We start from the raw sequence: 25,761 nt of genomic DNA on the forward strand, positions 1-25,761 counted from the left end.
GTGCTCCTGGAAAACAGTGAAGGTTAAAGGAATTCCCCCTGCCAGGTGCCGTGGCTCAATCTGTAATCTCAGCACTTTGGGAGACTGAGGCAGGAGGATCCCTTGAGGCCAGGAGTTCAAGACTAGCCTGGGTAAGATAATGAGATCCTAGTTCTGCAAAAAACTTTTAAAAGTTAGCCGGGTGTGGTTGGACACAGCTGTAATCCTAGCTACTCTGGAGGCTGAAGTGGAAGGATCGCTTGAGCCCAGGAGTCAGAGGCTGCAGTGAGCCATGAATGCACCACTGCACCCCAGCCTGGGTGACAGAGTAAGACCCTGTCTCATAAAGCAAAACAAAACAACAACAAAAAGCCGAAACAAGAGATTATCCTCACACTTTTGTTGTCCAGGAAAACAACATGCTGCAAAAAACCACCTTTCCCCATATGACTTTGCATTAGTCTGTTCTCATGCTGTTAATAAAGAGATACCCAAGATTGGGTAATTTGTAAAGGAAAGAGGTTCAGTGGACTCACAGTTCCACATGGCTGGGGAGGCCTCACAATCCTGGTGGAAGGCAAAGGAAGAGCAAAGGCACATGTTACACGGTGGCAGGCAAGGGAGAGTGTGTGCAGGGGAACTCCCCTTTATAAAACCATCAGCTCTCATGAGACTTATTCACTATCATGAGAACAGCATGGGAAAGACCTGCCCCCATGGTTCAATTACCTCCCACTGGGTCCCTCCCACAACATGTGGGAATTATGGGAATTACTATTCGAGATTTGGGTGGGGACATAGCCAACCACATCAGACTTCCATAAGGCCCAGGGATGTCCCCCTTATTTATCTATGAAAGGCCAGTCACAGACCCTCCAAATTTCCATTCTTTGCCTCATAAATGATTAGCTGAATGGCCTGTTCCCACTGATCCATGGAAACAAAATGCTTGCTAGCCAGACTTAGGTAAGTTTCACTCCTTCCTCCTGGACCCTGAACTTTGACCAACTGTCAGCCTGAGCCTGCAGGCAGCCCCTCCAGAGCAGAGACGGCCTCAGGGTGACATTTTCTGATCTATTTATCTGATCATATCACCCTTTCATCCCACTTGCCACACCTGGCTCTTTCTAGCCTTGTTCTCTCTACAAATGAGATCGTCTTTCCACCTAACCCTCAAGACCCTTGCAGATGGCATGGTAAAGCCTTCTCCATTTTGCAGTGGTCTCCATCCCAGCCCCTGTTGCAGTAGCCACTTTCCTCCCTTGCAAAAATCTCTTAAATAGGTCTCTCCCTACTGGGTCTGGATTTGTGTTTTGTTTGACACGTGCTTGCAAAGTCAAATCTATAAGACAAGGCACATTTCTGAGCAGACGGGCTTTTATATCTATCGCCCACTCTCCTCCCCTGGTGGCTTCCTTCTCCCTGTAGGAAACTCTTTTCCTTTTCTTGGTTTATCTCTTCATTAAAAACACAACAGTAGGATTCTATGTTGTATCCTCTTTCCTTTTGTTTAAGAACAGTGGTAGCCAATTGTACCCACCTGCTTCCATTTGCAGGTAAGAGCCTCGCCCTCTTCAGCCCTCTGTGACTCTGAAAAGCCGTCAGCAAGGAGACCAGCGGCTGCTTTGCCCTAAGGGTTCTCGATGAGATGGAAGCGCTCTGTAAACCAGTGGGCCTCAAACTGGAGTGTGCACCTGTCACCTGGGGGTCCTGTTCATAGATCCTACCCAGACTCCTAACTCAATAGGCTTGGCGCAGGGAGCAGGAATCTGGATCTCTCAGAAGTTCACAGGGCTGCTGCTGCTGCCTGTAGGGGTGAGGGTGTCAGACTTTGAAAACTACTGGTATCAGCTCCCCTCAAGGGCTGGGCAAATGTTGGTGAGTATTAATAAAACTTCTGTACCACAGAATGCAGGACCTGGTTTGACTATAGACCCAGCCTGCCATTCCGGTTTGGGGCTTTCTTTCTGTTTTTCTTTTTCTTTTTTTGGGACAAAGTCTCACTCTGTCCCCCAGGCTGGAATGCAGTGATGCAATCTCAGATCACTGCAACCTCCGCCTCCCGGGTTCAAAGGATTCTCCTGCCTCAGCTTCCCGAGTAGCTGGGATTACAGGTGCATGTCACCATACCCAGCTAATTTTTGTAGTTTTAGTAGAGTCAGGATTCCACTATGTTGGCCAGGCTGGTCCCGAACGCCTGACCTCAGGTGATCTGCCCACCTTGGCCTCCCAAAGTGCTGGGATTAGGCATGAGAAACGGTGCCTGACCAGGTTTGGGGCGTTCTAAGGCCTCTCTACTCAAAGTGTTGTCTGAGGACCAGTGGCTTCACTCAGGAGTACTTAGAAGTGCAGACTGTCCCCTACCCCAGACCCGCCGAATCAGATTCTAGTTTATCAAGATGCCAAGTGAGTCAGAACTCCTCAAGCGTGAAAGCTGCTGCCTTCCGCGCCTTCTGGTTTACCTGCCAGTAGTTGATGCCTCTAGAGTGCAAACTCTAGAACTCACCCCATGGCCTGCTGAATGGGGTTTTCCTGCTTTTTCCCCCAAGACAGTTAAGCCAAGTCCCCATGACAACTGGCCCACGCCTGGGCAATGTTTGGCTTGGTGAACTTCTGGGCAAAGTGGTACCAGGAGCCCTGCCATGCTGTGGTTCAAGGGTCTATTCTCAGGGCCCCAGTTCTCCCTCCTCTTCACGGTCTCTGGGGATGGCAGGTGGCTCCCAACGGCCTTAAGGACCGCTTCCCAGAGGGCTTCTGGCCTGGAGCTCTCTGGGGCCTGGGGATGATGGCTTTGAGCCTTTCCTGAAAATGAGTTAGATGGAGGCTCTTTTGGTCCCCTCCCCAAATCCACGGTTGTCTGATGTGGACAGGATGGGCACGGGCCTGAAAGGTGTGGAGGTGAGAGGTGGGTGCTCCTCCTGCCCATCTGCCTGGGAAGGGGCCAAAGCTGCTGGGCAGGGCAGTGTAAATCGTGAGGGGGGCTGCAGTCATGCGGCTGGAGTTTCTCCCGCTGACACCCTGCCTGTCCCAGGAGAGACGGCAGCTTCTGTCTGCCTGGAGGCTGGCTTGGGCAGTGGAGGTTCTGGAGTGGTGAAAGCCCCAGAGACACAGCTGGGCCCTAACGGGAGATCCTCCCCATCCCTGTTCTGAGATCAGAGCATTTCCTGCTCCACCACTGTGTCTTCTGCCCTTGAAGGCTTCCCACATGGTTGGCAAATCCTCGGCCATGAGTTCCCTCCATTCTTCCATCCTGGGAGAGCCCCTTCCTCATCCCACCCTCACTGCCAGCCGGCCCCTCTTTCTCTCTGTCCAGTTCCACAGGGTCCCCCAGTAAGCAGATTCTTCCCCAGGCTCCAGGGCTGGCTGGAGTGTGGCTCCAGGCAGGGCTGGGTGTGAATGAGTGTGAGGTCAAGGCCAGGCCCCTGCTCAAAGCCAAGGCCTCTGTGCTAGGTGGCACACGAGTTCCCACTGAATCCTCCAGCAGCCCCATCACTGAGGTGTGATCCCATTTACAGATGAAGACACCGAGGTTCAGAGTGGCCTGTTCACGGTGATATCATCAGTAGGGTGTCGGCTGAGTCCGAGCCCTGCTCATTCTATTTATTGTTGTTTTTTATTTTTACCTTTATTTTAAACATAAACATCTCAGAGTAAGCTCTGCTCATTCTAACGGCTAAGGCGAGCAGGTGGAGGAAGACAGAAGAGGTCTTGGGTCCCAGATCGGGAATCCCCATTCCGAAGTGCAAGGGCCACTGTGCCTCACTGGCTGCCCTATGTTCCAGCATGTGCCTGGCATGGTGAAGCCTGGACAGCCACAATGGCTCCCTCTGCAGAGCCTGCCTCTTCTGCGTAAAACCGGGCAGGTGGGACCTGCAAATGTGCCGTTCGGTGTCATGGTGCTGGCACTGACTCGAACCCTTGTCGCCCAGCTCCTCCTCGGTGCCAAGTGGCCGGAGCACTTCTAGAACCATTTGCTGGGCTTGAGATCAGAAGCCAATGGCTTGGTAAGAATTCAGGTTTTCTTGGGCCCTGCCCACTGGAGCTGGGCCATCCGTGGGTAGTTCAGGGGGTGGTAGGTGTGGGGTCCGGGTTTGGGTGGGTTCCACTGTCAGCCTTAGGAAAGGGTTAACCCAAAGGCCACAGGTATCCTGGGGACAGCTGTCGTATGCAGAAGAAACAGAACAAGAGCTCAGCAGCAGGAGACAGATGCCATGTTGTTTCAATTAAGGAATTTATTTCTCTTTTTTTAAAACAACAAGAGTGGTTCCATCTAGATCCAGCGGCACTGTGACATGGTAGACGGAACACACAGAGCTAGAGCAGTGGGAGAATGGAAGCCGCTGCCTTCAGGAGTGACCGCCACCATGGAAGTTTCCATTCATTAATGTGCAAATCTCCCTGAAAAAAATTAGAAAGTTTTGGATGCTAGAAGGATTATTATTATTTAACAACACCAACAGCCACTAAACTCTTCTAATTGAGAACACTTGCTTAGGGACTGTTACAAAAATGACTTCTTGATGGACTGGGGAAAGACGTCTAGATTCCACTTCGGGGGAAGTGTCTTTCTCTGCCAGGGAGAGCTGGCTTTTCAAATGTTTTCAATCACTGTCTCCGGCACAAGCCTTTACGTTTAGGCCAGGTGAGACACCCCCGGCCTGTGCAGGGTCTGACTTGCACACGCTGAGCTTCAACAGCTGGGTGGTGGGTGGGGAGGGCAGGTGCAGAAGGGGTCTCTGGGAGTGGAGGCTTTGCGATCGTGGTCTATTGTGATCAGGAAGATGGAAGCTCTCTGTGTTCATAATTCACACAGCGATGTCACTTCCAAATGCACAAATTCTTCATACTCACTATCTTTCCACAGCCAGGGCTAAACAGTTCGAAGATCCCATCTCAGATGTCGGGTTATGAAAGCAGGAGACCACCTCTTGGAAATACAGGTACTCAGAAGGATGTGCATGCACACCAGGGGACCCCTGAGGACAGCTGAGTGTCACTCAGGCGTTTCCTCTTCTTCTCAGAGATTTCCGATTATCCAGGAAGTCACTGGCCCCTCTGGCAAGGCCTGGGATGCCAGGCTCAAGGAGGTTGCAGTGCCCCCTCCGTTTTGAGGGCAGCGGCTCAGTGGGGAAGTCGATGGGTAGCTGGAACTGACAACCGAGCCTTTGGGGAAAGGACAGGGTGTGGGGGAAGACGAGGGATTTCTACAGTGGGGCCAGGCTCCTAGGAGAGGCATGGAGATTTCCCGGCTTCAGGAAGGGAAGGCCTTGGTATCCCCAGGGGCTCACCTGGGCTCTGATCCTACGATGCTGTCAATGCAAAGGCTGTGTGTGTCCCCAGGACTCCCCACCACGATTTGTCTCGGCAGCCGCTTGCCGATGTACGTATGACCCAGGCCGCGCAGCTGTGTCTGTGGGGCAGGCCAGGCCTCCCCGCTCCCGCCCCTCTGAGCAATGCCTTTCAGGAAGCCTCCTGTGGCTGCGCAGGACACAGCAGCAGCGAGCAGCCCTGGAGCCCTGGGTTCCTGGCCAAGCAAGAGGCGAGAATGGGCTGCTGTGGGGTGCGAGTGCATCCTCCGCAAGGCGGGGACTGGGTCTTCTTGCTATTCTGGGTGCTATCCTGGGTGGTATTCTGCGTGCCCCCAAGGGACTCAATAAACACTTGTAGATCATCATGGTGACCACAGCAGAGGCCGCCTCTGTCCACCAGGGACAGCAGCTCATCTCCTGAAATGCAGATGCAGAGACGCTTCTAAGAGACCCCATGTCTCACCTCGAAGGCACGAAGTCAGTGAACATCTGGTGAAAACAATGTTATGCCTGGAGCAAGAAAGGCTCTCCAGTGAAGAGCTCAAATGCATTCAAGAGAGTTAAATCTGTTCACTGTCCAAATATGCCTTATCCTGGACAGGTGGATGGGCGGAAGATGTTTGCTTTTAATTTTAAAATACCTTTTTAAAAAATGACCGCTATAGGCCAGGGACAGTGGCTCACGCCTATAATCTCAGCACTCTGGGAGGTTGAGGCAGGAGAATAGCTTGGGTCCAGGAGTTCGAGGCCAGTCTGGGCAACACGGTAAGACCCCCCCATCTCTACAAAAAAATTTTAAAAATTAGGCTGAGTATGGTGGTGCACGCCTATGGTCCCCGCTACCTGGGAGGCTGAGGCAGGAGGACAGCTTGGGCCCAGGAGTTCAAGGCTGCAGTGAGCCAGGATCATGCCACTGCACTTCAGCCTAGGCAACACAATGAGACTTTGTCTCAAAAAAAAAAAAAAAAAAAAGTGGCTATAGAAAACAAGGTTAGAGGAGGGGAAGGGACAGGACTGGGGACTCAGTAGGGAGAAGGGCACTGGTCTAAAGACTTCCTTTCTCTTGCCACAAAGCAATGCATGAGCCAGAAGGAACAGGAGGCTTTAATAGGTCAAGTGATTCTGCCCCCATCTCCTCTGGGCACTCAGAGAGGGCTGGTGGTGAACATGATGGAAGACTGAAGCTATCACAGAACCCACGCACAGGCCTTGTGATGGTACCACCAGAGCTCTCGTGACCTAGAAACATGGCAGCCACACTGCTGTCGCCTTTCCTGCTCCTTGGGGATTCTCTACTGCAAACGGACAGGGCACTGGTTTTCAGGAATAAAAAGAGGCTGCTTTCCAACACCAAGAATCCATTTGGTAAGGACTGAGCTGCTATGAACTGGGCAAGAGGAACCAACCTCCTGGATGGGAGGCTGGGGTGGTGGCTTGGGCTGGTGACCGTCGTCCTTCTTTTCATCAAAGAAGGAAGTTCAGCAAGAGCGTAAGGATCTTAAAATACCGTTTAAAGAGCTTTCCACTTCCTTGGAAAACTTGGATATGGCTGTATTTGTTTTGTATTCAGCCCAAGAAAGGTAATGGAAGGAGCCTCATAAAACCAGAGCTGGTCTTGAACAAAAAAAATACTGCACATTAAAAAGAAGAATTAGCTAATTCTTCTCCCCCATTTCTTTGTAAAAGAACCTCAAAATGATCAGTCCCACAGACGCCCCAGGACCCAGGGGCAGAGTCCGGGGGGAAGGCATGGAAACCGGGCCTCGCGGCTGGTGTGCTCACGACTGTCCTCCCCACGACTCATGCTCCAATGCTGCCTGCGTCACCCAGAAAAATGTGTTTGGGACAATCACCCCCAAAGCCCCGCTGACGGCCACAGCAGGGGTGCTCACACTCCAGGGTCATCAGAGTGATCTGGTGAGCTTTTACAAGATGCAGGTTCCTAGGCACCACTCCCAGGCATTCCCATTCTGTGGTTTGGGGTGGACCCTGTGAGTCCGCACTTTGACAGGGGGTGCAGGTGCAGCTAGGGCAGGGTCCGCATGGTGAGAGACCCTGGCAGCTGCTGGGTGGCAGAATCAGATACCAGGGACTCAGCCAGGCAGGGGACAGTGAGATCAAATGTTCACCCTGTCCTGGACGGGAGGTGGGAGCAGACTGGCCCGTGGTCACTTCATGGAGGCAGTAGGTGGCCAGCTGCTCCCTGGGGATGGACAGCCCTGCTACAAGGGTCTAGGGGCTGCCTTCAGAGTCCCCTGGGCTGGCAAAGCCACCAAGTCCTCTGGGAGCTCCTGCCTGAAACTTTGAACTGTCCGATAGATCTTGCCTCTGCCCCACCTTCCTGGGTGACTTTGTCTTGAACTGTCTGGTGGCCCAGTCTCTCCTTGGGCCTCTCGTTTGCCCGGAGAGACTGCCCCATCCGTGCCACAGGGGCCAGCACATTGGTGGGGCTGTGAAAGTCTCGAAACCCTGTGAACATTTCAGGGACACGCCAGGTCCCTGGGCCAGCCTCCCTCCCTGCTACAGACTCAGCGGTGCTCCGTTAGGATGAGCGCACGGACTCACCTCCCAATGCTCCCACAGGCCCCGAGGCTTTGGGACACTTGGGGTCTCCTGACGAATCTTTACAATCCTATGCTTCTGTTAAAAATAGAACAAAAATCCCCCAGTGCAAGCCTCTTGAAAACAACTGGCTTTAGCAGTCAGGACCTGCTTAGGAGGAAAGAGGCACATAGCCCCCCAGGCTGTAAACATCTGGATCTGTGTGCCAGCTGCTTCCGGAAGGAAGAACAGACAGAGGTGGGTGCAACGGTGGCTCGGCGTGCCCCTTGAGGAGAAGGGCTCAGCCCAGACGACTTCGAGGGCCCCAGGAGAGGACATTCTGGCTGGAGGGAGAAGTCCCACGTGTGTCCGGAACATTTAATTCAGATCGTTCCAAGCCGACAGAAGGGTGATACCAATGTGAGGAAATGGCTCCAGGGATAGATGTGGGTAAATACAAGCAATCCTTTAAAGGTGAAGTGTGAATCACTTTCTACATTTAATAAAGACATTTTCTCATTTGGGACTCTAGATGTCTGGAGTCACATTTTTTTTTTTTTTTTTTTTTTTTTTTTTTTTTTGGTAAACCCCTCCCTGCTAAAATGCCTTGGAACACATGGCTTAACAGTGGCTGCACAGAAAATATACACCCTCAAAGTCTCACTTTCTTTAAATACAAATATACAAAATGTAAACTGAGACAGTAGAGAAATTTACAAAACTTTTCTTTAAAAATCATAAAGACAAAATTCAGTTCTAGTTATAACGCTATTAAAATACGTGCAAGTTGTCGTATCCAATTGGATTTCTATTGCAATGTTCACCAAAGACAAATCCAATCCACCCCGGCTGGGGCCGCCTAGGAAAACAGACCTGAGTGGAAATTTCTTTGAGAAACCTCGAGGTTCTACGTCGACGGGATGGACGGCCTCCTTCCCCAGCTCCTGGGGGGCTCCCCTGGCAGCCCCACCAGAGCAGAAGCTCCAGTACTTCCGCCTCTAAGGAGAAGGTCTGGGCTGGTTCCACGGTGGACTTCAAGGCCAGAGCCGAAACTAGCTGCTTCCGGTGGAGTTCGAGCTCACGTGGTTTGAGTTTATGTGGTGATTAAAATTGGTCTTGGAGCTGGGCGAACTCTTGGAATTGTTCTGATGCTGGGGTTGGGGTTGGGGGAGACAGGGGATGGAGAGAACAGAAGTCAGTCCTGGGAGCCCTGGGGAGGGGTCAGGGGCTGCCTCCACCAGCTCTAACCCTTGCTTTTCATGGCCTTTGGAAGTCTCCCCTCAGAGCCAGGTGCAAGGGCCATCCCTGGAGGCACAGGGATTTATCTGGTAAATGGGAAGAGCCAAGGAATTAACAGAACCTGCAATCAGGGTGGAGGCGGCCCCCCCTATAATATCGACCTTGGTTAAGCCTGCAGGCCTAGGGTTACACTGCCTGGGCTGGAATTCTCAGTCTGCGCCTCCCTCGCAGAGTGGCCTTGGGCATGCAATTCCATCTCCCAGTTTCCTCTCCTGCAACACGGGAGAAGAGCAGCTTCCGCAAAGGCAAAGGGTGGCTGGGAGGATACAATGGGGCCTCGTATGCAAAGGGCTCTAGCGAGGGCCCACCTGGGAAAGATGGGGGGTCGTTCCCATTCCTCGGGCCCTCCCTCTGCATCCCGCGTGTGCTGGGCCCTTCATGTTGCAGAGGGGAGGAGGAGGGAGGCAAGGAACGTTTGCTTCACAGGTGCTGGTGCCCGCACCGCGCTGCTAAGGGCCGCCACCCATGGCTCTAGGCAGCAGGCATTTCTATCCTGATGTTTCAGGCAGGCAAACTGAGGCGGGAGAGGTTCCATAAGTTTCCACATAACCAAGAAGTGTCAGGGCTGGGTTTGAACCCGGGTCTGTGAGGCTACATGGTAATTGCTCTTTCTAGGACCCAGGGTGTTCTCAGCGTGCCCGGCCATGAAGGGAGGGAGAGGTCATTCTTTCTAGAACTTCCATTTTACTTGACGGAAGCATTGAAGTGTTGTATTTTTGTATTATCACTGGCCTAGTGTGCCTATCCTGGAGCTGGCTCTTTGGCGAAGGGAGGAAGGAGCAGGACCAGGTGGGGGAACCTCCCAGGCTCCAGGATGGGCACACTGGGCCACAGCTTCCTCAAGGGCCAGGCCAAGACGGGGTGTACGGTGGCCCCCTTCATGGTGTGGGGTGAGGTGGGGGCCCTTTCCCGGCATTTCCTCCACTGGCTCACACCAGCCCTTACCCAGGGCCAGGCTCTGACTCGTTTCCCAACAGCCTGTCTCCTCTGGCTGCCAGCTAGAGGGCACAGCATTGGATCGGGGCCATCCCAGGAGTCAGAAGTTTCTGCAGGGTCAGCTTCTACCCCTCGTTCTCCCTGAGCTTATGATGTTCAGTCTTTACATGACTGAGGCTTCATAAGGACCAGAGAGGGCAGCGGTTCTCAACCAGGGGTGACTGTGCCCCCAAGGACATTCAGCAACGTCTGGCGCTTTTATGGGCTGTCATGACTGGGGAATGGGGTGTTGCTGCATCTGGTGGGTGGAGGCCAAGCTTGCTGCCTCAAATCTTGTGATGCACAGGACAGCCCCGTGACAAGGAATTAACTGGCCCCAGGTGCCAATAGTGTCAAGGTGGAGAAACCCAGAGGGAGGGTGAATTTGGGCTAGCTCTGCCCTTCTGCCATGGGGATCCCATCAGCTGCAGTGGGTGTCAGGGGCCTCAGACATATCAGTTACCCTCCAGGCTGCTACTGCCCCAGACTCCCGAGCCCTCCGAGGGTCTCTCCTGTGGGTCTTCTGGTTTCCCATGGAAGCGAGCCAGGGGACTCGGGGCTGATGCTGGGACTCGCCAGGCACAGGTGTCTCACCTGACGCTTGAAGATTCTCTGGAGCAGCCCTTTCTTTGGCGGTTCCGGAGGGTGATTTCTGTTCAGATCTGGCGAGAGGGTACCATTAGGTCCAAACACGTTCAGCTCCTTAAAGCATTCTGTTTCTATCATCTGGAGGGGCCGTGAGAAAAACATGCGGGCCGTCACCTGGGGTGGTCAGGAAGCCCAGCAGCAGAGCCACCGGGGCTGACCCCTCCCCTGGCCTCACCTGCCCCAGAGCCACAACCCTTCCAGGTCTCGGGGGCTGGGCGAGGCTCCCCCTCAATGACTGGCCCGTGGTGGCCACAGCTCCCTGCCTGGCCACTGACAGCTTTTACGTGCTGCCTTCATGGAGAAAACAGAAACCGCGCGCTCATCCTCCTGCCGCCAAACTCACATTCCTGACGCCTCCTTCCCCCCGTCAGTCCCTCCCTCCCAACCAGCGCCAAGCAAGTGGCCTACCCCGCTCACCTCATTTTGCCATGGGATGGACACAGAACCCGTGGAGAACTTGGAGTAGAAGTCGTCATCTGTGTGGTCCAGATTGACGCCCTTCACAGTGGAGAACTGCTCGATGTCCAGCACGTCCTTACAGTACACAGCGCGGGGCTGCCAGGGGCACAGGGCTGGTCACACATGTGTCCTGCCTGCGGCTCCAGTGGCCCCAAGCCCAGGCCTTGGGGTTTTAATGGGGGAGCAGAGGGGCGTCTTCCCAGGACCCACCCCCAGAACTGCTGCGGGTGGTGGCTGGAGGGCGTGGGGCTCAGGGGCAGGTGAGTCCAGGGGAGGGGTTGGCCCCAGTGGCTTGGCTGGGCTTCCTGTCCACCTTGGATGATGGCCTGTGGTTTTGTTTTGCGCGACCCCTCCAGGTGAGAGTGTGGCCCTCCCTCAGATCCGTGAAGGGGACTCTGGCCGGGGTGACACAAGAGCTCGGGGCACCTGGGTGCCCAGTCCAGGGCTCCTTTTGCCATCGCTCCCTTACCAGTATAGGACAGACATGGGCTGGAGTCCCAGCAGTGGGGCTTATGAACTTTGGGGAAGTCTCATATCCCTTGAGGCCTGTGTCCTGTTTCCTTACCGGCAAAATGGGGACAACAAGGTCCCTTGTTGGGGCTGCTGTCAGTGCTGGCCACCGAGCCTGGCGCCCGTAACTGGGAGCTGGTATTATTATTGTACCAGGGCATATCTTTTACCTTACTCATCCCTCAACTGTGCACTGGGGGCCTGCTCTATGCCAGGGCAGAGATGAACCTGGGTGGACCTTGCCCTCTAAGAGTTCCAGGTTGGTGGGGGAGGCTTCCCAGAGGCTCCAGAGATGAGGTCTTTACACAGACAGCCCCCGGTGGTGTGCCAAGGAATCCCCAGACCTGGTGACCCATCTGTCACTGGAGGGTAGAGGCTACCTCCTGCTCACAGTCTCCTGACATGTGGCTAATTCGAAGGCTGTGAATCAGTGCACCGGCTCAGTGAGGGCTCCGCCATGCCAGGAAAGTTCTAGCAATGGTCTCAGGGCTTGGCACTTTCTGGGACTCTCCCCTCTGGTCTGCTCTGGTCTCCAGCTCAAGGCTCGAGGCCATGCTGTCGCCAGCAGAGCAAACCATGGGCCCAAGTGCAAGTGGGCGGAAGCAGGGGTGGGGGCAGGGGTGTCCGAGTGCAGAGCTGCCACCCTTCTCTCGTTCCCAAAGCCCGGGGTGCACGCCACCGTGGAACTCAGCGGACTTTTAGCTGGAAGCAAGACCACATCATTCACGTGGCCAGCGCAGAATGAAAACACAGGGCCCATGTTGCACATTTAGAATTTTAAGATGGTAACAGAGGGCACTGAGCCAGGTGTGGGGCCCAGTGTGCCCTAGGGGGTGCCCAGGTCAAGCTCACGAAATTGGCCCTGGGTGGCTTGCAGAGGAATGTTAAGAAATGAGTGTATTTTAAAAATCTGTAATGGAACAGGAAGTTATCTTGCACACCCAAACTCCTCTTTCATGGCTATTATTTCCTTGCAAAGGTTTCCTTTTAAAATACGTTGATTTTTATTTTTAAAAAGTGTCAACGGAAGTGAAAAAGATGATGTCACTAACAGCGCTTGTGGTTTAGGAACGTGGCAGCAGCCCTGACAGTGGTGTGGGGACAATTGTGGAGGCTGGTGGGGATGACCATTGGGAGCTGGCGGGGACGACCGTGGGGGGCTGGCATGCAGCCTGGGGAGGGCCAGTGGGGAAAAGGCAAAGTCCCCAGCTCACAGCGACTTCGCACTCCAGGGCCTGCAGCCTTTGCTCACCTGAGGCCTCAGATGCCAGGAACAGGGGCCCTGGGCCAGAGGGTACACGGTGCGGGGGGAGGGCACTGGCGGGCTGCTCTGTGCACCTTGTCAGGCTGTGCGCCTTGTGGGGCTCTGCTACCTCATCCTCCTAATGCCCTGATTCGAGATGGCCAGCGTCACCTCCAGGGTGACCAACTGTCCCTGTGTCCCGAGGACACAGGACTTTCAGTGCTAAAAGCAGGACAGTCCCAGGCAAAGCAGGACAGTCAGTCGCCCTGATCCTCAGAGCCGCCTCCTTCCACACGCTGCTTCTGGGGCCCAGAGCACTCTTCTCCAGCCGTGCCTGGGTGCACGCATGGAGGCCCTGCTACTCTCCAGTCTTCCTTAAGGCTGCCTGTTCTCTTCTCTTGTGACTCATATTTCTACTTGTATTTAAGGGGTTTTGCTGACAACCCTCCTCCTTTTCAGACTGGAAGTTCCATGCAGGAAACCACCAACCGTTTTGTGCGCCATGGGATCTCCCTTGGGGCCTGGCATGGGACCTGGAGTGTGCTGGAAGGTAGAGAAATAGTTCCAATGCCATGACTACTCTCAGCCCATCACCATAGCAGCAGGTAGCCCAGAGGCCACAAGGATGGCCACCCGGGTTCCAAACCTTTGCCACACCCCCAATCTGGGCGCCCACATCCTCTCCAATTTCGGACATCAGCCCAGTGGCACAACCATGATGTTCATGCGGTCATGCTATGTGGTTTCCCGGAATACCAAGGAGTGGCCACTCCCAAAGCCCTCGACACTGAAAACAAACAACAAATAAACAACACACTCCCTGCGCGTGGCACTTCTCATAACAGTGACTCTCAACCCTGGCTGCACGCTAGAATCAGCTGGGGAGCTTTCAGAACTCCCGAAGCCGAAGTCTTACCCCAGCCTCCCTGGGCGCTGGGTCCAAGGCGAGTGTTGCTCATGCGCCCCCCACGGTTCCCCAGGCAGCCAGGGTCGAGAGCAATGCTGTGATTACCATTCTCCCCCTGCCTGCTCAAGCTCATCTGGAGATTGAGTTTGCAGCATTCAGTGACTTTCGCTATTTTTTTTTGAGATGGAGTCTCGCTCTATTGCCCAGGCTGGAGTGCAGTGGCACAATCTCAGCTCACTGCAACCTCTGCCTCCTAGGTTCAAGCGATTCTCCTGCCTCAGCCTCCCGAGTAGCTGGGATGGTATGTGTGTGCCACCATGCCCGGTTAATTTTCGTATTTTAGTAGAGGTGGGGTTTCACCATGTTGGTCAGGCTGGTCTCGAACTCCTAACCTCAGGTGATCCGACTGCCTCAACCTTCCCAAGTGCTGGGATTACAGGCATGAGCCACCGTGCCTGGCCCTACTCTTTACATTCTCAGTGGCCCCCGTGTTTCTCCAAAAAGCATTCCCTGATTACGCATCACACCTCCCCTGGCCGGACAGGGGCTGTGGTGTGGTTGCCATGGATACTGATCTGCACCCAGCAGCTTCCCAAGCCCGCTGCTGTCCCAGAGGACCAGGGAAACCCCACCTACAGGGGGTGCCAGAGTTCCAAGGACGGTCCCCACCCGTCTCCACTCAGGGCGGTACTGGTAAGTGATAACCACTGGTTCTGCGGGAGGGGGATGCAGAGGCCCTGATTTGTAGCATTTGCAAATTGCTGCTGTGCAGATGCCACGACTGGGATCTACTGTAAGCTGCCGACGCAAAGTCACTGGACACGGAATTGGGAAGAGATGTGCATATGAGCTCTCCGGAGATGCGGTAATTCACCTGCAGCACACCACTGCTCCCACGGTCTCCACAGCCCCGGCCCAGCCCCCACCGCCAGCAAGGGGTCATCTGTGGGAGCGTGGCAGGAGCTGAGACACAGCAGGCCTTCCTGGCTTCTGACTCCCTGACTTCACACAGAGCAGGCCCCGAATTCACAGCTCGTATCCCACACAGATCACCCAGCCTCTGCCTGGTATGCCTCTCTTGGGCCTCTGATCCAGCTGAGAGCTCATGATTTATTGACCATGCAGGGGACTTTCGAGGACAGTTCTACCTCAGCTGGAATCTTGCCTCACACACCGACTGGTGGACCTGGGGACCTCCTGGGAAGACATGACTCCTTGCAATGTAAGCTGCTGGGGGAGGGGCCTCTTTTGTTCCTGCCTGGCCCAGAACCTGGCGTCTGCAGTAGGTGCTCAACGCATGCACGCTGAACTGAACGTGGTGGCCCTCAGTGCTCTTGAAAGCATTCCCCATTCAGTTCTCATTTCACCCTCAAATCTCCCAGGCAGGCGGGAGGCGTGAGTGTTACTGGCGTCACTGGTCAGGGAGGAAACTAATGCTTAGAAGGAATCTGTCCCGGACTCCCAGACCCGGGAAAGTGCCCAAGTCTTTGGAAGCCAGTGTGGGCTCCCCGGCCCATGCCTCTTCGGCACTGCCTGGCCTGAAGTTCATCTGCAGCTTAGGCAAGGAGTGGCTGGGAGGGGACTCTTTGGTCCCCACAAAGACACGATGTGCCCCACACTCTGCACCAGCTCACTGTGAAGCAGCATTGGGGGGCAGCCCTGGGTACCCTGCGAAGGGAGCTGCTGGGGGCTGGGGGGTGCTACTCACGTCTGGAACGAAGGGAGGGTCCAACATGCCGGCTTCTAAGCGCTTGAAGTTCATGTTCCTGAAGAAGGGGTGTCTCTTGACCTCTGCAGCCCCCTCCTCCTGGCAGCCCAGCCTCTGCTTTGCATCTTTGGTGAGCAGCTGAAACAGAGAGAGCCCCATGAAGCCACTGGGCCTCTCCTCCTGCCTGAACCTCCTGCCTCCACAGTGTCTGTGCCATGCACAGGCACCCAAGACATGCTGCCCCACCCTGCAAAGGTCTCGCTTCAGGGCTGCCTCTGAGTCCTGGCATGCATCTGTGCTCACACCTTCACAGCCTGGCTAGATGCCTGATGGGCCAGGGGAGCAGGAATCTTGTGTTTCTCCCAGGACTACAGACCTCGTTCCTGGGTTACGGCGGGCACTCATTAATGGGTGTCGAGTCAAGGTCCCCTCTTCTGTGTAGGGAAAGCAACAAAAGGCAAAGGACTGCGTCCATCGCTCTCTTTCGTTCACGTACTCGGCTAATTTGCAGACTTGCACCTCCTGGGTGCAAGCCCCTTCCTGGCAGAGAGAAGACACTGCCGAGGGACTTGGCCTCTAGGAGTGCTCAGACTCATGGGGGGCTCATCGTGCTCAGAGGACACATCAAGGTGATACAGATCGGGCACCCCGGGGCCAGGAGGCATGACTGGCTGCCAGCTGGAGGTCAGCGAGCTGCATGGGGAAGGGGTATTTGAGTTGAGTCTTGTAGGACAGATAGGCTTTCAAGATGTGGGTATGGGGAGGGGTACACAGGTAGAGGGAACTGCGCGAGCAAAGCAGAGTGGCAGGGCGTGCAGGGTGTCTGGGGAATATCCAAAACACGTCTGACTTAGAGAGCAGGGGGAGGGTGCGGAGATCGGCCAGGGGGAGGGGCTGGTCGGGGGAGATGATGGCGGATCAGAGACCGGCCAGGGAGAGGGGCTGGTCGGGGGAGATGATGGAGGATCCTGAAGGCCGGGTCAGGTGGTAGGATTTTCATCGGGAGGTAGAAGGAGCCAGCGATGGCTGAGGTAGGGGAGTGTCTTCATCAGAACCAAGAGGCAGGAGGGTTACCAGGAGAGGAAGAGGCTTTGGGAGCAGACACCTGGGTGAGATGGGATGTGGCTGTGAATGAGGCCAGAGGGCTGGACCCACGCAGGGGGCCTCAGCTGGCCGTGGCCGGCCACATGACCGCAGGGCCCCGGCCCCTGACCCGCACTCCCAGCGCCCCAGCCTTGTGATTCTTCTCCTCTGCCCCACTGAGTGCTGCACCTGTATGCAGTTGGTGTCTACTAAATGTCTGCTTTGTGGCTAAAATCTGGAGGAGCAGCCTGCATGGGGGGAGGGGCGCAGCCTTGTTTTTTTCCCAGTGCCCCGTGCGCTTTGCTCATATTCATCCCACGTACACTTCCTGCCCGCTGCTGTGGGGCAGGCGCTGCGCTGGCTGGGGACGCTGGGGAGAGTGAGTAGCCAGATCGGCCTCCTGGGTCTCAGGGTCTGGAGGGGGCTGCCCCCCAAACAAAGGAATCGAAGGTGGTATCAGGGCCAGCACCAGGTTCCACCCCTGAAAGGACTAAGCAGAGAGCTCAGTCGCTCACAGCGTCACCCTCTAATGCCCCCATGGGCCGCTGGGCTGGCAGCTCAGGGTCTGGTGCTCCTGCCTCTGTTTCTCTCTCTGGGGGCTTCACTGTTTAACAAAGCTCAAGCATTGGGCTGGGCTGGGCCCAGGTGCTGCACTGTTCTAAGTAGTCCCTCAGAGGCAAGTCTCCTTCTGCAGAGGCTGCAGTGGCTGGCCAGGAAGGTGGCACAAACGAGGGCGAGAAAGGCGAGCGGTGGGCTAGGTGAGCCGGGCCCACCTACATGTTGCCGTTTGAAACCCTGGCATCCGGTCAGTGGTTTGCAACCGTGCTATCAGGTGGACACCAGGAGAAGTGGGAGGAAGAGAAGGTGTGAGCTGGGATGGGTGGGGCTGGCAGAGCGGGCTTCCTGGAAGAGGAGTACAGATGGGCTGGAAGGACAAGTGAGACCAAGACGGCTGAAGGGCAAGAGGGAGCTGGAGGGGGGCTAAGGCCCAGTGCTGGGACTGAGCAGAGGCTTGGGGAAGATGGAGGCTGAGGTCTGGGCCCGTGGACTGGGCTCAGGGGTCAAAGAGGTGAGATGTGTGAATTTCTGGGCTCCAGAGGAGGGGGAGCGGCTTCTGTGGCTGCTAAGGTAGAATGGGGGACAGACCTGGGGGCCAGAGACCAGCTTCCTCGCCGATTGTGGAGGGGCCCTTTTGGGTAGGCCAGGCTGGAGCCACCAGAGCCTAGAAATAGCCCTGTGAACCCGGGGCCTGCGAGCTCTCCTGGCAAGTCAGGCTCTGCAGTGTCCTGAGCTGCCGCCAGCTGGAGGGGACAAGGTAGGTCTGGATGCCAGAGATGCTGCAGTCAAGGGCGTGAAGGAGGCCTAAGACCAGACTCCCAAGACCCAAGATCATTTGTAAGGGAAGCCGCAGCAAGGCCAGAGGCTTCCAGAGGACAGTGGTTTTGTACCCACCGGACAGGTCCTCTGGGAGCAGCAGGCTTTCTCTCAGTGTCCACCAGGGGGCAGCAGAGGGGCAGCAGAGGGACAGCAGGGCCCTGGTCCAGGGTGCCGCGGGAGATCCCAGCTCCAAAGCCAGGGGCCAAGGTGGGTGACTGGAGTCCGGGGGTGAGACTGGGGCCCCTCCACCTCATCATCCTCTTAGTGTGTCCCATATCCCTGCTGAGATCTCTCAAGACCTGCTTCTCTGATTGCCTGGCCCCGACCTGGGACATTTGGTGATGCTCTGCCCACGGCTGTCTGACCCCGTCTTCTTTCCCTTGTCTAGTTTTGTCGCACCTGACAGATATCTCCCAATGAGACAGCCAAGTATGGCTCGCACCCACGTTTCCATGTACTCGACCAGCGCTGTACTGCTCCTCTGGTTCCCCCACCCTAGCCCTGGCTGCGATGACCATGTGGCTTTCTCTGAGGCCCCAGCTCGCGGCGGGCCAACAGCTGTGGGGTTAGGGTATGGGTCTGCTGTACACACAGGCCTTCTTCCCAGAGCTCTGTGATGTGAGGATGAGGTTGGTGACAGGAAGGGGCCGAGCAGAGGGGCTGCAGGAGAGGGGTCTCTGGGGTGAGGAGCCGAGCCAGACCCTCCTGGGGCCGCTCGCAGCGCAGCCTCAGGTCTTCCCGAGCAGAAGCATTGCAACTTTTAATCAACTCCCGGGCCTGCTGCTTCCTAAACTCTGGGAGTTGCCTGGGTTGTCAACGCACACGCTGAACCTGCCCCAAAGTCCCTGCAGATGTAGAGGGGTGGGAAGTGTGGTTCCCCCCTCCCAGACCTGGCCTGCCCATCTCTGGCTCCGGGTACATGGGGCTCCAGGGAAAGAAGAGGAAGTCTGGCTGGCAAGTGTGGAGCTGGGTGCTCTGGCCCTTCCTGTCCCTGTAAGGCTGGCATTAGAGGGCAGCTGCTTGCAGTGGGGGTGCCAGCACAGCTGTGCTGGGGACCATAAGGAGGAGGGCCCCAAGGGGGCATCGCTGGACTTGGGGGCTGAGAGCCAGGCAGGAGCAGGAAGTAGCCATCTCCCCAAAAAGCCACTAGTCCTGGTTCCCAGGAAAGGGCCTGAGGGCCGGTGTCGGGGGGCCCAGGGGCAGGGCGGGCACGGGCAGACTCCACTCCCATATCCCCCACTTCCAATGGCTCCTGTCACTCCTTTATCTGGTTTCCAGTCCCCACATCTGGCCCCACCCACCCAGCATGTGTAATCGTCACTCCCACCATGCCCTGCCTTTGGGTGGGTCAGACCTCACTATCCCTAGACCCTGCCACGCAGGAGCCAGGCTGGCGTGACCAGTGGCCCATCTAGTGGTGGAAAACTTTGTTATAAGATGTTTAAAGACTGAAATCATCACCCCCACCCCCTGCAGCTCTTCGTCTTAAACCAACACCTTGGGATCCAGAGGTGGAGGGAGCAGGAGGCCCAAGGGCAGGGGCGGGGGCTTGACTGGAGGTTGCTTTGTGTCTAGAGCACCAGCTCAGACCACCGCTTCTCCGCCCTGTGCAGACCCCCACAGGCTGGATGTGAGGGTGTTCCACACTGTTCCCCTCACCCCCCTTGCCTTGCTTCCTGGGTGTCCCTGCCCCACCCAGACTTTCTCCTGGAAGCCTCCACTGACCACCCCAGTCCGCAGCAAGGAGCGCCCTCAGCTCTGGCTCGGTGGGCTGCACCCCCCACCACACCCTAGCATGCTCAGATCCCTGTCCCTTCAGCCTGTTTGCTGTTTTGGGGACAGACTGGGGCCAGGCCCAGGGAGGGGAGCCCCCAGCTTGAGGGTGACGTCTGGCCACCAGGAACTCACCATCTTGCAGATGGACTCGGCCTCCTCGGAGAACTTGCGGGAGTACACCTCTTCGGTCTCCAGGACCCGGCGGTCCACCTCCTCCCGCTTCACCTTCTCCTTGCGGCCGCGGAATGGCGACTGGCCCTCGATCATCTCATAGATGAGGCAGCCCAGGCCCCAGTAGTCGGGGCTCAGGCCGTACCTCTGGTTGTTCAGGACCTCTGGAGCTAGGGGCAGAGGAGAGGAGAGAGGAGTGAGGAGTGGGGAGACAGCTAGTGGCGCTGTTCACAGAAGGCCTGGAGGTTCATGGCTGGGACAGTGGCCGCCACCAACTCCTACCCCGCCAACTGCTGTGAATACCACCTCCTCCAGGAAGCCTGCCCTGATGACTCTCCTCTGTGCCCCCGAAGGACTCTGATTGTAGCTTTAGAACTCTGACCACTGTGGATGGAGGTGTCCTGCACTCTTGATGTCCCCTCGCCTAGAACATGAGCTACTTTATCCACTACTGTAACAAGTAGACACCTGGCACAGAACAGGTGCTATTGGTATATTTGTTTCAATGAACAAAGGTGTATCTACCCAAATTAAAGATGATCTTAAATTTATCTGTAATTCAAACAATCTCTTGCTATGTCTTCTCTACCACTTTGATAAAGTGAATTACAGATTCACCATAGAAATACAAAAAAGATAGTTCTGCATCATCAGCACGTATGTCTGCAGGGAAATGCATCCACACACGTGCTGGTTTGCACACGAGAGCCTGGGCAGACAGATGCATGGAACACTCTGCAAAAGGAGACCCAGGCAAATGCACACACAGGTAGGCAGATCTGTCATCCACCCATCCATCATTTATCCCATCCGTCCATCCGTCCATCCATCCATCCATCCATCCACCCGCCTACATCCCTATCATCATCAATCAGCATTCACGTGGGCACACACACACTCACATACACACAGACACACACCCCACAGGTTGCCAAATGTCACACAATCTGAAAAGGGCCCTCTAGCACCAGAGACAAAGTACACCTCCCATGCAGCTGCTGTTGGCAGCAGCCTGACCAGAGGGTGGCAGCGTGCCTGGTCCTCGGAGCTCTCTGGGGCCCCCGCCTCTCAGGGGAAGGAGGGTAGGCGTGTGAAATGCACAGGAGGAAGCCCAGGGCGTGCCCCAAATTGGATGGGGGATTCTAGGGCACAGGACTTAACTCTGGGTCTCTTCCCTGCAACCCCCAGGACTCTGGTCTCAGAGCAGACTAAGGAAAGGCGTCAGGAACCCAAGGCTGCTCTCTACTGGAATCACGCTCGGTGACGCAGCAGCTGTGCGCGCCTCTCATTTGGGGGCTCTTCTGAATTACCTCCTTCCTCTCAAGGGTCTCTCCTCCTAGACCTCTGCTTCAGTGTGGCCTCCCCTAGCAGCGCAGTGTGCGAGGCCCCGACCCCTAAGAGTGGCTTGGCTTTGGACACAGGTGGGGCTGGGACCTGGGAGTGCAGAGAGCTCAGAGCAGTCATCACATCTGGGGCCCCTGTGCTCCCCCTCCCCATGGCTAAGGCCGCCCCCAGCAGCCCCACAGAGACTGTGACTCTGCGTGTGACCAGCTGCTCCCCCTCCCCGTGGCTGAGGCCGCCCCCAGCAGCCCCGCAGAGACTGTGACTCTGCGTGTGATCAGCAGTGCACAGAGGCCAGCGGTTCTGCGGGCAGGTCCTAGGGGCTCGACTGGCAGTGAGCAGGGGCGGCCCCAGTGGGTATCGGGGGCGTTGACAGAGGCAGCCCAGCACTCACCCATGTAGCCAACAGTGCCCACCCGGCCGCGGATCAGGTCTCCGTCGGGGATCTTCACAGCCAAGCCCAGGTCTGAGATCCTAATGTGGCCTGAGGGGGACAGCAGGGTCAGTGCGTTCCCAGGACAGCCGCATGGGCGCCGGGCCTTGCTGTGTGCCGGCAGGCAAGGCACACGTGCTCTCGGCACTCTCATCTGTCCGAGGACAACAGGGACCCCCATCTGCCATCTCAGGGTGACCACAAGCCCCTTGGGAGAGCGCAGGTGTGGAGGACACGGGAAAACGCCCACTCTTCAGGAGTGGAACATAAAGATGCCATAGGACGCCTGGACCCGGCTGGACGTTGACCGACCCGCCTAGTCAAAGGCCGGATGGGTTTCTTGGAAGGCTGAGGTCACAGAGAACCTTGGCTTGGTTCTGGGATTACTTCATGGGAAAAATGTGAGGTCCTTCTGGCATTCTGCAACAATTTGCTTAAGGGGAAAAAATGATAAAACAATTTGGGAAGCAGCTCCCAGGCCTGCCTTGCTGGTCTCCGGAGGTTGGTTGTTTTTCACTTTAGAGAAACGAGAAGGGAAAATGTCTGGTCAGAGCCTGGAGATGAATGTGAGCTCACAGCCCAGCACTGACCCCGAGAGCGGGAGACGCCGAGCTGAGCTCCACTTCGGCCTTTGTCCCTCCCACGGCCCACCTGGGCAGGGTCACAGCCACAACTTACCCCCGCAGGAAGGAGCACGTCCCCTTCCCTTCCCTGCCTATGGGCAGCAGGGCCCCATCCCCACCCCTCCAGCCTAGATGTCAGCAAGGGCCAGTGTCGAGACCCCGTCACGCTGTAGCTGCATGGACTCCCTGGCTCGGTGGGGGCTGACAGTCGGGACAGCAGAGGAGCAGTGTGGGCTTTGTTCTGAGACCAAGGGAGGCACTGGGCTCATCCAGAGACGGCAGCAGGCCTGGGCCCTCTGACCACCCCTCCACAGGGCAGTAGCCCATGCAGACCTGTCTTCAGGTCATCAGCGACCTAGTTTCTCCCCTCCCTCTCCTGAGGACTGCCAGGGTGTGGGGCCTGCTGGCAAAAGACCCAGTTTTTGCCCTCGGCTCCCCACTGATGCTGCTGGGTGACTCTGGCAGGATGGCTCCCCTGAGGCTCAGTTTTGTCATCTGTAAAATGGGCACAGAGATGCTGTCTTGACCTTCTCTGGGCAGGTGGGAAGATCTAGTCAGATCAAAGGTGTGGAAATCACCCAGGCACAGTGGCTCACGCCTGTAATCCCAGCACTTAGGGAGGCTGAGGCGGGCGGATCACTTGAGGTCAGGAGTTTGAGACCAGCCTGGTCAACATGGCAAAACCCCCTTTCTACTAAAAATACAAAAATTAGCCGGGCATGGTGGCACATGCCTGTAATCCCAGCTACTTGGGAGACTGAGGCAGCAGAATAGCTTGAACTGGGGAGGTGGAGGTTGCACTGAGTTGAGATCACGCCACTGCACTCCAGTCTGGGCAACAAGAGTAAAACTACATCTCAAAATAATAATAATAATAATAATAATAATACAAAAAACTAGCCAGGTGTGGTCACGCATGCCTGTAATCCCAGCTACTTGGGAGGCTGAGGCAAGAGAATCACTTGAACCTGGGAGGCAGAGGTTGCAGTGAGCCGAGGTCATGCCATTGCACTCCAGCCTGAGCAACAGAGTGAGACTCTGTCTCAAAAAAAAAAAAAGGTGTAGGAACTATTTTCCAGGTGTGAGGCTACACAGCTATGAAGGTTACTGGGGTTGTTCTTGCTATTCAGTGCCCACAGCCAAGAGAAAATAATGATGGTAATGCACAAACATAATGCCTAAGACATTTACAGCTGGCTAGACTGACAAGCAACTCCCTCTCAAGCTGTCGTGTAGGAGCCTTGCCACAACCCTCTTCCCTCTGGGTGGGCAGGGCAGGGCAGGACGCTTTGTTTCCATTTCACAAACAAGATGAAAGGTGGAGAACTTAGTGGAAGTTAAGTATTTGCCCAGCGTCTCTGAAATTCTGGACTCCTTGCTCAGTGTGCTGTAGAGACTGCACCCGGCCAGAAGTTATTTTAACACTTAGAGCCTTATGATCAAAGGGAATTTTAAAAACTCTGAATTTCTATGTCTCTCTGAACACTGCCTGTTCACCAAGCAGGAGCTCTGTCCATGCTCACAGCTTTCTCTCTTCCCCAGGTACCCAGCACTGAGCAGTGGGAGTGGGGCCTGTGGTCAGTCTCCCCAGCCCTCTCTGAGAATCCCTGGGAGGCCCTTTGCTTTCTCTGGGTTGCGATGCTCACCTCAGCTATCAAGTAGGAAAAGACTTACCATAATCATCTAACAGGATGTTTTCAGGTTTCAGATCTCTGAAAGGAAAAACAAGCATCAGAGTGTGGGCATTCTGGGCAGGTAGGATGCACTGGCATCTGGCTGACCCCGCAGACTAACCAGGCCTAAGTGGCCACAGGGTGTTTCCTTCCCACCTTGTGGCTCAGGCTGTCTGGTTTGAGTCAAAATGATCTTCAGCTCATTTCTCTCCTTCCAGTAATTTAAAGCAACACTGCTGTTTGCCACAGGCATTTTCCAACCCTGGAGGGTGACTGGGAAAGTTAGGAAAAGGCCAGTCATGGCCCCTGTTCACACATCAATGACTCTAGGGCTGAGGATACTTCTGGTGGGGTAACAGAGCCCCTCCAAGGCTGGGAAGACCCTGCAGGTCTCAGGAAACCCTGAAGGCAGAACAGGGCCTGGAGTGAAGGGAGCTGCACAATTGGGAAGAGAGGATCGAAGGGGAGAAGGTGGGGGTACAGGAAAAAGACCCCCTTTGGGATGGGGCCTGCAGGAGACTGGCGCATTCCCCAACTCCAGCTACACTACAACGCTGGAGAAAGCACAGCCATAGGGCACGGCGTAGGTGTGGCTGCCTTATCCTGTCCCTAACGTCTCTTCTCTTGATGATGGAATCTTGCTCACAAGAAGGGGAGCCTCTGCATTCCCAGGACTAGGGGAGAGCCAGCAGAGGAACTGGTTTTATAGGAAAAAGTCTTTTCTATGGGTAAAAGAACAGCCAACAGGAGTGTGTGCAACTCATTAAGCCATGGGGCAAACAGTACACAGGATCTGGATGGAGGCTCCAGTTCTCAACCACTCAGCTTTGTTTATTTAACTGATGGCAGCTGTCCTCATGCAGAGTGGTTAATGTACCCAAATCCAGCCAGTGAGCCTCATCAAATGATAATTGGTGTTTGTATATCCTTATTTATCACAAAATACTTTTGTTGCTGTTGTTATTTAAACGGCATTCTTTTGATGTGTTAACAATTCCAAATAAGGGCAGGAGCCATCATCTCAACAAGCCAGCTGCCACCAGGCTAGCATGGCAGCTCACTAGTGGGCACTGGTCAGAACCGAGCCCAGAGAGAGGCTGTGGCGAGTGGTCACAGTCAGGGAGGAGGCACTGTGGTTCTTTTTGCCCCTGGAAGAAGAGAAGCTGGAACTTGGAGGGCTTTCTTTTTTCTTTTTAAATAAAAGGCAATCAAGTAGAGAATTCTTTGTCCAACCCTTAGGGAAAATTTTCCGACTCTTCACTTGAATGAAAACAAAATAGAAACATAAATGGGGAGATGGCATGGGGGGAAGGGCATGTCATCAAGACCATTCTTTCTTGTTTTCAAAACCTTCCTGGTCCCAAGATGAGCTCCACTGTAAAGGTCTTCAGACTGGGCTGTGTGTTGGGGTCTGCCAGAACCAAGCAGGAGGTTCCCTCCTGTCTGAAGTTTTAGGGGTTTGGATTTCTTTGCATCAGGATGCTCTGTCCTGGCATCTTTTGGGATCTCCCTCCCACCTCCCCCTTCTCAATAACTCTTCTCCCAAGTTACAGAAGAAAAGCAGCTTCCTCCCCTCCCGAGTATGACTGTAGCGACCCACTCCAGATGTCAAAACCCCCAGTTCCAAAGGACTGATTAGAAATGAGATCTACTTGGCTGGGCGCAGTGGCTCATGCCTGTAATCCCAGCACTTTGGGAGGCCAAGG

The 25,761-nt window shown here is 55.4% G+C and overlaps 1 protein-coding gene across 2 annotated transcripts in view; it reads right to left on the bottom strand.

The window, feature by feature from the left end:
• Positions 1-8,311: 8,311 nt before the first annotated feature.
• The window catches only part of GRK5 (G protein-coupled receptor kinase 5), a 120,371-nt gene continuing 102,921 nt past the window's right edge, over positions 8,312-25,761 (bottom strand). For both annotated transcript variants that reach the window (XM_011930268.1, XM_011930269.1), the window contains exons 9-15: positions 24,057-24,094; positions 21,721-21,810; positions 19,947-20,155; positions 15,579-15,716; positions 11,169-11,306; positions 10,698-10,829; positions 8,312-8,980 (exon numbers count right to left, since the gene is read on the bottom strand). In XM_011930268.1, coding sequence (XP_011785658.1) covers positions 8,882-8,980; positions 10,698-10,829; positions 11,169-11,306; positions 15,579-15,716; positions 19,947-20,155; positions 21,721-21,810; positions 24,057-24,094 — 844 coding nt within the window. In that variant the 3' untranslated portion in view covers positions 8,312-8,881. The remainder of the gene's footprint in view (positions 8,981-10,697; positions 10,830-11,168; positions 11,307-15,578; positions 15,717-19,946; positions 20,156-21,720; positions 21,811-24,056; positions 24,095-25,761) is intronic.

The sequence above is a fragment of the Colobus angolensis genome, unplaced genomic scaffold, assembly GCF_000951035.1.
Source record: "Colobus angolensis palliatus isolate OR3802 unplaced genomic scaffold, Cang.pa_1.0 Scaffold85, whole genome shotgun sequence".
NCBI classification, from domain to species: Eukaryota; Metazoa; Chordata; class Mammalia; order Primates; family Cercopithecidae; genus Colobus; species Colobus angolensis.